Genomic DNA, 14,079 nt, shown 5'->3' on the forward strand with positions numbered 1-14,079 from the left:
CTCGACTATTCAAGTGCTTGACAGTATAACGTAAGCCATCATGGAGAGGGGGGGAGGGGGGTATAATGTGGGTGTGTGGTCACTTAACCCTTTTCCACTGAGAAGCAAAGTTAAAATGGCTGTGTGCAAACAGCATAAAACCAGAAAAGCCTGAGAGTAACTCGTCGTCTGTTCAGGTTTTATGTCCTTTGCTCCTCATCAATATCTAAGGATTGGAAATGAAGCCTTTAAAAATTGAATTTAGTAAGAAATTTCTTTAATTAAACTAAGTGTTCTAAGGGATTACAAATGCGTCAAAAAACGTATCTAAATGGTAAAGGGTTAATAGATGATCTTTCAAAAATAAGGGGAAAAATTATTTTATTTTTTATTTATTTAATTTTTTTTTTGGGGGGGGATTCTGGGGTGGGGCATGGGGGATGGTTTGGGTGGAGTGCATTGTGGTATGCCAGGTAAGTGTTGTTTTGTAAAAGTATGAATCAAATGTGATCATAAATAAAGAAGTTATGGCAATTTAAGCAATATGTTCAATTATCTAAGTATAAAAGGGGCCATAATTCTGTCAAAATATTTGATACAGTTGTCTGCTCTTGTTTATAAATTGGGATCATGTTGGTAAAGAAGTATGCAAAAAATGAAAGCAATATGTCAAAGGACATAGAAAATATTTGAGGTGGTATGCAAACTTTAACATAGATTTATCAATAATATGCATATTCTAAGTATAAAAGGGGCAATAATTCTGTCAAAATGCTTGATACAGTTGTTTGCTTTTGTAAATAGATTGGGGTCATGTTGGTAAAGAAGTATGCAAAATATAAAAGCAATATGTCAAAAGACATAGGAAATATTTGGGGTGGTACGCAAACTTTAACATTTGCACGCTATAACGCTAACGGGAACGCCGACACCGGGGTGAGTAGGATAGCTCCACTATATATATTTCATATATAATAGTCGAGCTAAAAATGAAACATGATTGAAGGAATATTCAGGAATAATCAATAAACACATGTTCAACTGAATTGTAAAATTTCAACACAGGCTTGCATAGCACATTCTCAAAGTACACTGAAAGTCATATAGGGTTATAGAAGCCTTTATCTTATTTAAATAAAATGAACAAAAACTATTATTTTAAGTAAATTTGTTACTCTAAAACAGGATATATTCTTCTTTTATTAAACTGCTTGTTTACAACTAAATCTTTTGCAATAAAAACATAATTATACTGTTACAACATTCTGTTAATACAGCTTGCATTATATATTAGTTTATTCCCTGTATTGTACCATACATGCCTATGCAAATCATTGCCAAGAGACATGCTTACTGGAAAGATATTCAGGGGAATATGGACTCCAGCATTACTAGAATTGAAAATATAAGGAATGTCAGAGTATTTGGTTATATATCGTTCATGCTTTTAGGTAAAGCTTTCAGTCACTTATTGTATTTTTTAAAGTAAATATATGTTATCAAATTATTTAAAGACATTTACACAAAGACCATGACAAATTAAGTCACACATCATTTGTTGATGGGGAATATTCCACAGATTAATTAAAATCCTCTAAGGCGTTAAAAAGAAACAAAAATGGGATAGACAGAATGTACCCCCCCCCCCCCCTACTGACTACTATATGCCCTATTCTAGGAGAAAAAAAATCTCAAATGAGTGAAGAACGTGAACATCAGATGCCATTATGATGTCGCGTTAATAAATAGATTGCCTTCATTGTACTGTACATGTTGTGGTATTACACAAAATATACAGCAAAGTTAAAAACATAACTGTTATTTTGTTAATGCTGGCATGATCATGGTATTAAGTTATATATTACTACACTAACAATGCACTGAATACAGTTGATTAGATTGTATCAACTGTAGTTGAGAGTGAACAATACACTGTATGCTAGGCAAAACATTCAGTTTCAAGTCGCAACATTTCACAAATAACGGTTAGTGAAGATTGTTAATAAAAGCTATTTAATGTGTACAACAACCAAAGGATTACCACACAATATTTTGCTGGGCATGTTTTTATAAATAATACATCCAAGGTTTACATACACCCATTACATTTGCATGATAGTTGATCAAGAATTAGGGGTGTACATTTTTACTAGCGCATTCAAAATGGCAAATACAATTTTGCTCTAAGAAAGCACAGAATGGCCCTTATTTCAGATCAATCAGAGCCTTGATTTGGTAACAAGCACTTTTCTGGAACAGGTGGGTGTGATTACAGTGTGTCGATGCTTGAATTTGCATAAGGTGAACGATCCCACTATGATACTGTAGTGATAAGGGATCCAACTATCCATACCTATATTTGTATTACGTGAACCATCCCACTAAGATACTGTAGTGATAAGGGTTTCCACTAGCCATACCAATATTTGTATTATGTTAACCATCCCACTATCCATACCAATATTTGTATACTGTACTGATAAGGGCTTCCAATATCCATACCAATAATTGTATTATGTGAACCATCCCACTATCCATACCAATAATTGTATAATGTTAACCATCCCACTATCCATACCAATATTTGTTATATGTGAACCATCCCACTAAGATACTGTAGTGATAAGGGCTTCCACTATCCATACCTATATTTGTATTATGTGACCCATCCCACTATCAATGCCAATATTTGCATTATGTGAACCATCCCACTCGGATACTGTTGTGATAAGGGCTTCCACTATCCATAGCAATTTTTGTATTATGTAAACCATTCCACTATCCATGCCAATAATTGTATTATGTGAACCATCCCACTAAGATACTGTAGGGATAAAGGCTTCCAATATCCATACCAATATTTGTATTATGTGAACCATCCCACTATCCATACTTATATTGTATGATGTGAACCAACCCACTAAGATACTGTAGTGGTAAGGGTTTCCACTATCCGTACCAATATTTGTATGATGTGAACCATACCATTATCCATACCAATATTTGTAGTATGTGAACCATCCCACTATCCATATGAATATTTGCATAATGTGAATCAACCCACTAAGATACTGTAGTGATAAGGATTTCCACTATCCATACCATTATTTGTATTATGTGAACCATCCCACTAAGATACTGTAGGGATAAGGGCTTCCAATATCCATACCTATATTTGTATTATGTGACCCATCCCACTATCCATACCAATATTTGTATTATGTGAACCATTCCACTAAAATACTGTAGGAATAAGGGCTTCCACTATCCATACCAATATTTGCGTTATGTGAACCATCCCACTATCCATACCTATATTTGTATTATGTGAAACATCCCACTATCAATACCAAAAATTTTATTATGTGAACCATCCCACTTAGATACTGTAGTGATAAGGGCTTCCACTATCCATGCCAATATTTGTATTATGTGAACCATCCCACTATCCATACCAATAATTGTATTATCAATTTATGTGAACCATCCCACTAAGATACTGTAGTGATAAGGGTTTAAACTATCCATACCAATATTTGTATTATGTGAACCATCCCACTTAGATACTTTAGTGATCAGATTTTCACTATCAATACCTTATATTTGTATTATGTAATCCATCTCACTTATATGGTGATAATGGTTGTTAACCATCACTACCCAATATAAGTTTTATGTGATCCATCCCACAAAGATACCAAGATACTGTAATGATATTGTTTGTTCACTATCTGAATCAAATATTTGTGCCAATGCTATGGGAAAACAGGGTTTAATGCAGGTGCATAGTAATGTCCAGATAAGCCGGAGCAGATTAATATTTTTCATTTAAAGAAAGCCTCCTTTTAACAATAGTCAAGTGTATACACAAAGTGTCAACCCTGATTAGCCTGCAGCTAATCTAAGACAAAACTTTATGCCCATGCATTAAGCCCTGTTTTCTAAGAGCAAGGCTCATTTGTATTATGTGATCCATCCCACAAAGATACTGAAGTGATATTGGTTGTTTATTATCTAAATCTAAAAGTTGTAATGACGTGATCTAACGCACTAAGATACTGTAGTGATATTGGTTGCACACAGCAAGAAACACAACTGTTAGACTGTTAGTAATCTCACCATGCTCAATTAAAGTTTGGGCACGAGTAAAACGTCCATGCAGTGCAGTCATGTGTAATGGGTTTCGGCCGTCATCGCACTAAAAGCAAAAAGTTATTGTTCACATCATAACATGTTAAAAAACTAGTTAGGTGCTGAGACTTTTGGGTCGTATGTTTTGAATATGCTTTTCCAGCATGCAACCTGCATGGACTGTTCTGAAAATCTAGAAGAATTAGTGGTTATTTTCAGTTCAAACTGTTGTACGATGGTGATGGTATAAGTGTTAATCATGCAAAGCAAGATTTAAAAAAAAATAAAAAAATAGAAGCAATAGAACTTTAATATATTGTTGTACACACATTGTTGTAGCTCTACATATAAGCAGAAAGAGAAACAAAACTAGAAATGCGAATGAATATCCGATATTTGGTGTTCAAACCTTGATATCTAGAAAGAGAGAAGAAGTCTCAAACATAACGCAGCATTGTCCCAAAAGTGAGATGCATCCAAAAAAAGGTTTCTTTATTGATGACTAGGAGCCCTTAGCTTAAGATTACAGGACTATTTGAAGGTCCAGAAATGACTACCAATGAAGAGATGAAAAAAAGCCATAAAAGGAATAAGGCCTTTTTTAAGAGATGTTTATTTCTTACATGTTCGTTATTTTTTTAATAGAGAAATATATATGCAAGTACATAATTATGTGCTCACTACTTATTGCAAATAACAAAAAAGCTTACACTGTACTTCAAAAAATATTACAGAAAATATCTGAGAAGCAGTTAGAGCAGATAAAAAGTGAGTAGGGAACAAAAACAAGAGCACCCCCTTGCGGGGGCAGACCGCTCATCTATTTTCTTTTTAAAGGTGAAGGGACTCTCAATTTCAATCACAAAGGAGGGAGGGGTGGAACGAAGAGGGGTGTAAAGTGTGGGGGTGTGGACATTTATTACATTATCTTCCAAAAATGCGGGGGGGGGGGGGGGGGGAGGGGGGAAGAGGGATCCTTGGGTGCGATGGTTGGAAGGTATTTCAAAAATAAAATAATAACAATAAATATTTGTGTTTTTTTAACCGTTTCAAAAAAAAACATTGGGGGGGGGGGGGTGGGGGGGTATAGTGTGAGGGTGTGGTGGTCATTTGTGAGATGATCTTAAAAAAAAAAAAAAAAAAAATTAGGGGGGGGGATTCAGAGGGGGGGGGGGGGGCACGGGGGATGGTTTGGGTGGAGTCTATTGTGGTATGTCAGGTAAGAGTAGTTTTGTCAAAGTATCAATCAAATCTAATCATAAATAAAGAAGTTATGGCAATTTTAGCAAAATTTAATAATTTGACCTTTAGAGTCAAGGTCATTCAAAGGTCAAGGTAAAATTCAACTTGCCAGGTACAGTAACCTCATGATAGCATGAAAGTATTTGAAGTTTCAAAGCAATAGCCTTGATACTTTAGAAGTAAAGTGGATCGAAACACAAAATTTAACCATATATTCAAAGTTACTAAGTCAAAAAAGGGCCATCATTCCGTAAAAATGACAACCAGAGTTATGCAACTTGTCCTTTTACTGTACCCTTATGATAGTTTGCGAGTGTTCCAACTATGAAAGCAATATCTATGATACTTTAGGGGTAAAGTTGACCAAAACACAAAACTTAACCAAATTTTCAATTTTCTAAGTATAAAGTGCCCATAATTCCGTCCAAATGCCAGTCAGAGTTACATAACTTTGCCTGCACAGTCCCCTTATGATAGTTAATAAGTGTTGCAAGTATGAAAGCAATAGCTTTGATACTGTAGGAAAAAAGTGGACCTAAACACAAAACTTAACCAAATTTTCAATTTTCTAAGTATAAAAAGGGCACATAATTCTGTCAAAATTCCAGTCAGAGTTACATAACTTTGCCTGCACAGTCCCCTTATGATAGTTAGTAAGTGTTGTAAGTGTGAAAGCAATAGCTTTGATACTTAAGGAATAAAATGGACCTAAACACAAAACTTAACCAAAATTTTCAATTTTCTAAGCATAAAAAGGGCACATAATTCTGTAAAAATGCACGCCAGAGTTATCTAACTTTGCCTGCCCACTCCCCTCATGATAGTTAGTAAGTGTACCAAGTTTGAATGCTATAGCATTGATACTTTCTGAGAAAAATGGACCTAAACGCAAAACTTAACCGGACGCCGACGCCGACGCCAAGGTGATGATAGCTCATAAATTTTTTTCAAAAAATAGATGAGCTTAAAATGAAAACATTCGTCAAACAAAAGTACACTTTTTTTAGAACATGCAATTTAAATGCATTTTCAAAAAGGTAGATGCAGATGCATGAAAGTTCAATGGATAAAATGCAAGTCCAGGATAAAAGCAAAGTAGCATTCAGGAAATTAAAGCAATTTAAGGAAATTCATATGGTAATTTAAGTAGCTATACCCCAAAAATGTTGCCTTCAGTGATAACATCGTACAGAATATATGACATGTAACAAACACATCAGAATATGAACTACTCCACCAAATGTATCGAAATGAACAGAGAAAATCTGCAATGATTTCTATTGTTTGGTCAACGTAGCAGTATGTCAAACAAGATGTGTACTCAAGCTGAGAAGTAGTGTATCTTATGTCCTTCCCCATGGAACTTTGCTTTACCTAGAGGATTATGCAAGCATAGATTTAAAAAAAAATGAAATGAGTATTACCTACAAAACAAACAGTGTAGTTGCTTCAACATTTTTTGCTAGATATATTTTTACAGCAAAATTGTTTTAATATTTTCATTTAAATCACACCAGTTAATATGCTATTTGATGTTTAGCCTGCATGCCTTAAGTTCCAAACGAGGATTCTTTGTCAAAAAAATAGTGACATTATTCAATTACTATGCAAACCATGGCTCCAAAACAATAAAATCCATATTTTTTGTCTACACACATTGTTAATCAAATGTTGAATGATAAAGCAACCTCAATTATGTTGCTAGCATGTTACTGTAAAAAGTACAAAAAGCGTTCATTAGAAACAAGAGCAGATATTAAGTGTTAAATATGTTTAAGCAACTTCATTGCTCACACTAGTAAAAGCTTGTTACTATTAATAAACATGAACAGCTATAATTAGAAACAGGTTTTCCCGTTCCAAAATTTTCCCGTACCACCATCTTGCACTAGTGTTTGGGTCCTGGTCGCCCAACCGTGTCGTGCTGCCATGTGTATAGCTAACCAGCCGTTGTTTGTCTACAATCAGCGGTAACCACATAAATACTTGCATGAGAGCTAAAATTGGGACAAGTTTCATATGTATAGCAAACCAGCTGTTGCCTGTCTACAATAAAATACCCAAAGGCATTAGAGTAACAATTCGAGAAAAATTTGAATGCTGGATTGGCATTTGTTGGGAATTCTCGTTCATTTTACTTTTGCATTTGTTTGTTTCCACTAAACGATACCATTATGATTGTTAACTTACTACATAGCTAAAAACATAGTAATTGTTCAATATAAAGGCAACATTGGGGAGACATTGACTCAAGTTTCATGATTAATTAGCCTATTGGGCTTTAACTGTTGCCTGTATTTTCTTTTATAAGGTCCATATGACCATTTTTTTTATATATAAAATGCCCCGGTTGTGAACTTGTAAGAGCCGTTAGAAGGACAAATGTTCTGAGCAGGTTTCTTTTTACAATTACCCCCCCCCCCCCCAAAAAAAAATCGAACAAGAAGTGACTAATTTGGAAAACAATTAGGTAGAAAAATCACAGTCTGGTTATATTTGAGCAGCCATGCAAGAAGATTACAAATTGTGTAACACATATTTTGAAAAAAAGTGCCCAGATTCAAATGAAATACGAACAATAAAAATATTAAAATAACTGACAAGTTAGATGTTGTAAAGGTCAATTTGTTGCCCAAACTGGGCTCGATTTGTTCTGCTATTTCTGGCCATTACTAGAAATCTGAACTTCAAGACAAGGTCAGCTGAACTGAAGTCTTATGTGAGGACTGTCCAAGAAAAAGTGAGAAATTGATATATGGAAGAGCAACACATAACATTCCATAGCCATGACTATACAAAGATGGTTGACATACTCCCATGTATTGAACCATCGTTCATCTTGCGACCTTTGATACACGCCTAGACATAAATAAAAGAAGATATAACAAAACAAAAAAAACAAAAAAAAAAATTAAAAACACTTTAAAACCTGACAATGTTTCATTTGATCCAAACACAACAACTAGAACTTTATCAATAAAAAATACCCCGTTCACTGCTTTTTCACAGAAATAGCAGACATGTCCATGGCTGTATTCAATGGAACATTACTCAGGAACGTGTAAATGGCAGGCATGAAAAAGGCGTCTCGCACATCTCAAATTCAAGGTGATGAAATATCAATTCAATTCAATTCAATGGCTTGAGGAATGTACAAGTAATTGGCCAAACATTATTGCAACATCTTGACGCCTACTGCAAAAATGGCTCAGTTCAGAGCACATGACTAGGAAAATGCGAATGGCAGGCATGAAAAATGTGAATACCATTACCTCATGATCATGACATATTTCAAATTTGAATTCAATCACTTGAGAACTGTAGATGAAGTTTGATACAAAACGTATAAAATTGTATGCTACTGCCATTAAAATGGCGAAGTTCAAGGACACATAACTTTAGAACATGTGAATCACTTAGCATGGAAATGGTGTTGTACATATCTTCACTTCATGATAGTAACATGTCAAGTTTGACTTCAACTGCTTGAGAAATGCAGAAGACAAGGGACAAAATTGTCACAAAACCAGGTTTTCATTGTGAAAAAAAAATCTGATAAAGGGAGAAAACTCAAACTGAACTTTTGAAATGAACAAACAAAATTAACCCCCTTTGTAAGTTTGTTTTTTAAAAAAATCTATTTTTAGTCGTGGCGACCTTGACATTGGAGATATTGACGTGATTCTTTCGTGCGACACACCGTCCCATGATGGTGAACAAATGTGCCAAATGATTTTAAAATCTCACAATGAATGACATAGTTATGGCCAGGACAAGCTCATTTATGGCCATTTTTGACCTTTGAACTCAAAGTGTGACCTTGACCTTGGAGATATCGACGTAATTATTTCGCGCGACACACCGTCCAATGATGGTGAACAAATGTGCCAAATGATTTTAAAATCTGACAATGAACGACATAGTTATGGCCCGGACAAGCTTGTTCCGCCCGCCCGCCAGCCCACCAGCCACCTTGTTCCGCCCGCCCGCCCGCATTCGCCAATCTAATAACCAGTTTTTTCCTTCGGAAAACCTGGTTAAAAATGATATGCTCAATTAATAAAAATGGCAACGTTCAAGGGAACGTAACTCAGGAATGTGTTATTCATTGGGCATGGAAAAGATGTCATGCAAATCTTCTCTTCATGATGATTGCACATTTCAAGTATGAATAAAATCAGTAGAGACATGTAGAAGTTATTTACTCCACAAATTTAGAACAGTTAAGCTATATATATACTGTCATAACAATAAGTGAATCTAAAGCTAACACTGGAACATGGGGATCACTAGGCATCAAAAAGGTGTCTTGCAAATCTACATTTGCAGGTGGTGACATACTGTAAGTGCAGTTCAAATGTATTTATTTTAGCTCAATTGCATAGAAAGCCTAAAGCTTATTTGAAACGCTCTCGAGTCCGTTTCCTGACACCAGTGGTGTCTATGGGGGAAATCTAAAAAACGCTCCCACATTGGGGATCAAACCCTTTACATGCCGATCTCTAGGCAGACACCATATCCACTACACCACTGCAATCATATTTTAAGTTTCAATTCAATCTCTGGAAAAATTCAGAAGCAGTTTGCTACACAAATTTGTAACATTTCAAGCAGACAACATGCACAACTAACCAACCAGAAGTGACCTAAAAATACTCTTGGTAAAACTTTGTGTGCAGGGAGTATAAAAATTATCATTGTCATACTTAGTCTCATCTCTGAATATTTACAAATGAAAATGCTTAGAATATTTGATCATTCATTTGCATGGGTTCAATGTTTCAAATTCAGATTAACTTTCAGAGTATATGTCATTGTGACATTTTGTACAAGATTTTTAGGTGTTCAAAATTTAGATTTGACTTCAGAATATTCAAAGTCTATTCATGTAATAATCAGAATGTTTTGTCGGACCACTTTCACAGCTTAACATTATTGAATAATCATGCATTAGATACTTATTACTTTACAAGATCATTACTTTGTACCTTAAAACACGAGACACAATTAAGGGGTCACATTCCGGAAACATGTTTAGAACAATTATTACTTCTCTTAAAAAGATCATTTTATTTTTACTGATCTATTATGCCTGTATATTGCAAATGTTTTTTTTATTTTTCAGCAATGGAATAAATTGTTTACTTAACTATTCATTTATTCTTACTTTTAAATGTGTTCTCCAAAATACTTCTTTTCAAACATATACATATACATAATTTAAGCAAACTAACATTTTTTTCAAAGGGGTAAAGATCCATGATATTAACAGAGTGTTTGCAAACAATATAACATAATACAAGTCGAGGCTTGAGTAAACAAGAGCACCGCATAACGGGTGCCACGCTCGGCTGCGAAAGCTTGTCAGAATTATTTTTTTTCACACAGTGACCTTGACCTTTGACCTAGTGACCCAAAATGGGTGTGGCGTGTAGAAGTCATCAAGGTGCATGTACATATGAAGTTTAAATGTTGTAGGTGGAAGCACTGTGATGTTAGAGGCAAAGTTAAAGTTTTATATAAGAGGTCACAGTGACCTTGACCTTTGACCTAGTGACCCAAAAATGGGTGTGGCGTGTAGAAGGAGGCTATGACAGCCGAGCTAAAAATTGTATACACATAACACATGTTGACCAAGGAAAACAGTTTCCCACTCAACCAATTTCATGGAAAAAAATTAAAACATGGGTAGAAAATCCCACAATACAATTTAATATCCTGCAAAATTTATAATCTTAAAAAATAACACAATTCACACATTCAAACACAAAGCAACTTAAATCTCACCTGTAACTTGGTTGACGCCCCCTGAGTGACCAGAATTTCTAGACATATACCTCCATGTGTGGATGCTGCTGCATAGTGAAGTGGGGTCTGTTGATAACAAGTGTGAAATACATTAAAACATTACAAGTAACATACACATTAAATTTGGGCCGTGCTCTGTGAAACAAGGGTTTAATGCATGTGCGTAAAGTGTCGTCCAAAATTAGCCTGTGCAGTTTGCACAGGCTTATCAGAGATAACACTTTCCACTTTTATGATATTTTCTGTTTACAGAGTCTCTTCTTAGCATAAATCCAGTTTAGGCTGAGAGTGTCGTCCCTGAGTAGCCTGTGCGGACTGCCAAGGATAAACTGCGAAGACACTTTACGAACATGCATTAAACCCCTTGTGCAGAGAGTACGGCTTATTTATATAAAATAGTTTATACAATGTGGGATTATTTTTTTTATATATAATTAAGCATCACAAATAAGAACTCCATGATAGACTAGAACAGTGATTGAAGATGAAAAATATTATGTTTCATTTCAGGCAGGTTCAAAAGTTGAGTAGTTTTAGTATTAAAATTAATCTAGACATTTCCATTGTTCACTTTGTCCCATTGATCACACACAAATACAAACAAGCTTCACATTGATTTATTGAATCAATATCCTCAGTTCAATGGCTCAGAAGGGAAGAGGACAATTACAACAAGCGAGGCATGGTATAGGGGAGATAACCCTTGGTTATGGTAAGGTTAGGGTTAGTGTTAGGGGTCAAGTTAGGGTTAAGGTATGAGTTAAGGCTAACCCTTACCCAAACCCAACCCCTAACCCTCACCCTGACCCTAACCCTCTAACCCCCCATGCGCATTACAATACCATGCCTCGCTCGTTGTCGTTGTCCGCTTCCCGGCTCAGAACTCTGCAACTAGGGATTAAGCAAAAGAGGAATCCCAGGGAGAGCCACTCTTCCATTTTTCTACTGCAACCCTTTAAAATAAATGCACCCCCTATTTCGTTCTTATGCCCCAACCTTAAAATAATATTCCAATCCATTTGCTATTTTAGTTGTTTGTTTAGTTGGATTTTCTATTTTAGTCATATCAGGTGGTCAGTTTACCAACACACACTTTTCCTGAGATATGTGGGTTACCAGTACAAATTGCATGTATGGTACTTAAGCCATTCACGGACAACTGCCCTATTTGAATCAGAAGCAGGAGAATGGCCGCAGAGAGGATTTCATAACCAAACCCCAAACAAGTTATGTGACTTAGCCAGGATCGAAAAAGAGATCCTAGTATTTGTAGTATACCACTTTACTGAGATACTAGGTCTGACCCATGAGCTATTTTGGTTAATGATAATGGTAATATATAAGAGAAGCTATTACGAAACCACCAGACCCCACACCGGCGATGGGGGTTCCATTTCAAACCATAGACAATATTTGCTACTACTAATGCTAAAATATCCTTACCAAACCCATGTTATTAACAGCATTAATCTGAGCGCCAAACTCGAGCAACTCGGTGACTACAACATCCTGCCCATTGTGACAGGCCACATGTAGCGCCGTGTTGCCATAGCAATTCACCGCATCCACATCTACGTGGAGTTCCAGTAGTAGCTTAACCACGCTAACCTGGCCGCTGGAGGCTGACGCGTGAAGTGGTGTGTACATCTGAAACAGATGGGCCGTTCTATGTGAAAAGGGGGTTTAATGCATCTGCGTAAAGTGTCGTCCCGGATTTGCCTGTGTGGTGTCCACTTAAATTGGGAAATTGATGTGTTTTATTTGTTGCTTACCAATCCTTTACATTTGTGAATAAGTGTTTTAAATACTGGTAATATACTACTAAGGTTTAACTTACATATTATTTTTTAGAAAACCTTCAAATAGGAACTTGTATTTCTGAAAAATATTATTTTTTCCCCATTTGGAATGGGTCTTTATGACAGGCCTGATTTAAACCGGAAAAAAACACTGGAGGAACTGAATATAATTAATCATCATTCGCTGCAGTATCAACAACAGCGTATCGGTCGTAATCAACAACAACAGTTTCAGCTCACCAACCTGCATGCCAGAGGTTGAGACATGGGGTTTGCATGTTTGTCTAGGATAAAAATTCACTAAAGCGAAATAGTATACATCATCCTCATCAGCTGCAGTAGCAATAACAGCAGTTATTTCATAATAATCACCAGACTTTTCAGAATCACCAACAACTGCACCCTCCTACTCATACTCGTCATCAATATCAAAATCATATCTACCACCACTACCATCACTACCGCAATTTCTATAGAGTTCTTACCTGTTTATCCTGGCAGTTGAGTTCAGCCCCGTGTTCGTACAGTAACTTGACTATTTCCACATGGCCCATGTAAGCTGCCCAGTGGATGGCGCGGCGATCTTTCTTGTCAAACGCATTGATTGTGGCTCCCTGGTCTAATAGCAATTTGATCATCTGAAATATAAATTGAAAAGTTGATCATCTGAAATACAAAATAGAAACAAGGGCTGTTTGTAAAACATGCATGCCCCCGATATGGGCTCTACATTGTAGTGACAGCCATTGTGTGAATATGTTTTTGTCACTGTGACCTTGACCTTTGACCTAGTGACCTGAAAATCAATAGCGTTCATCTGCGAGTCCTGATCAATCTACCTATAAAGTTTCATGATCCTAGGCATAAGCGTTCTTCAGTTATCATCCGGAAACCATGTTACTATTTCGGGTCACCGTGACCTTGACCTTTGACCTCGTGACCTGAAAATCAATAGGTGTCATCTGCGAGTCATGATCAATGTACCTATGAAGTTTCATAATCCTAGCCATAAGCGTTCTTGAGTTATCATCTGGAAACCATTTAACTATTTCCGGTCACTGTGACCTTGACCTTTGATATAGTGACCTGAAAATCAATAGGGGTCAACTGCAAGTCATGA

At 36.0% G+C, this 14,079-nt stretch overlaps 1 protein-coding gene across 1 annotated transcript in view; it reads right to left on the reverse strand.

Annotated features, from left to right (window-relative positions):
• LOC127855998 (serine/threonine-protein phosphatase 6 regulatory ankyrin repeat subunit A-like) overlaps nt 1-14,079 on the reverse strand; it is a 282,105-nt gene that overhangs the window by 259,645 nt on the left and 8,381 nt on the right. Inside the window, exons 5-8 of the mRNA XM_052391934.1 lie at nt 13,445-13,597; nt 12,604-12,807; nt 11,140-11,226; nt 4,099-4,177 (exon numbers count right to left, since the gene is read on the reverse strand). Coding sequence (XP_052247894.1) covers nt 4,099-4,177; nt 11,140-11,226; nt 12,604-12,807; nt 13,445-13,597 — 523 coding nt within the window. The remainder of the gene's footprint in view (nt 1-4,098; nt 4,178-11,139; nt 11,227-12,603; nt 12,808-13,444; nt 13,598-14,079) is intronic.

Source organism: Dreissena polymorpha, chromosome 13, assembly GCF_020536995.1.
Source record: "Dreissena polymorpha isolate Duluth1 chromosome 13, UMN_Dpol_1.0, whole genome shotgun sequence".
In the NCBI taxonomy this organism is placed as follows: Eukaryota; Metazoa; Mollusca; class Bivalvia; order Myida; family Dreissenidae; genus Dreissena; species Dreissena polymorpha.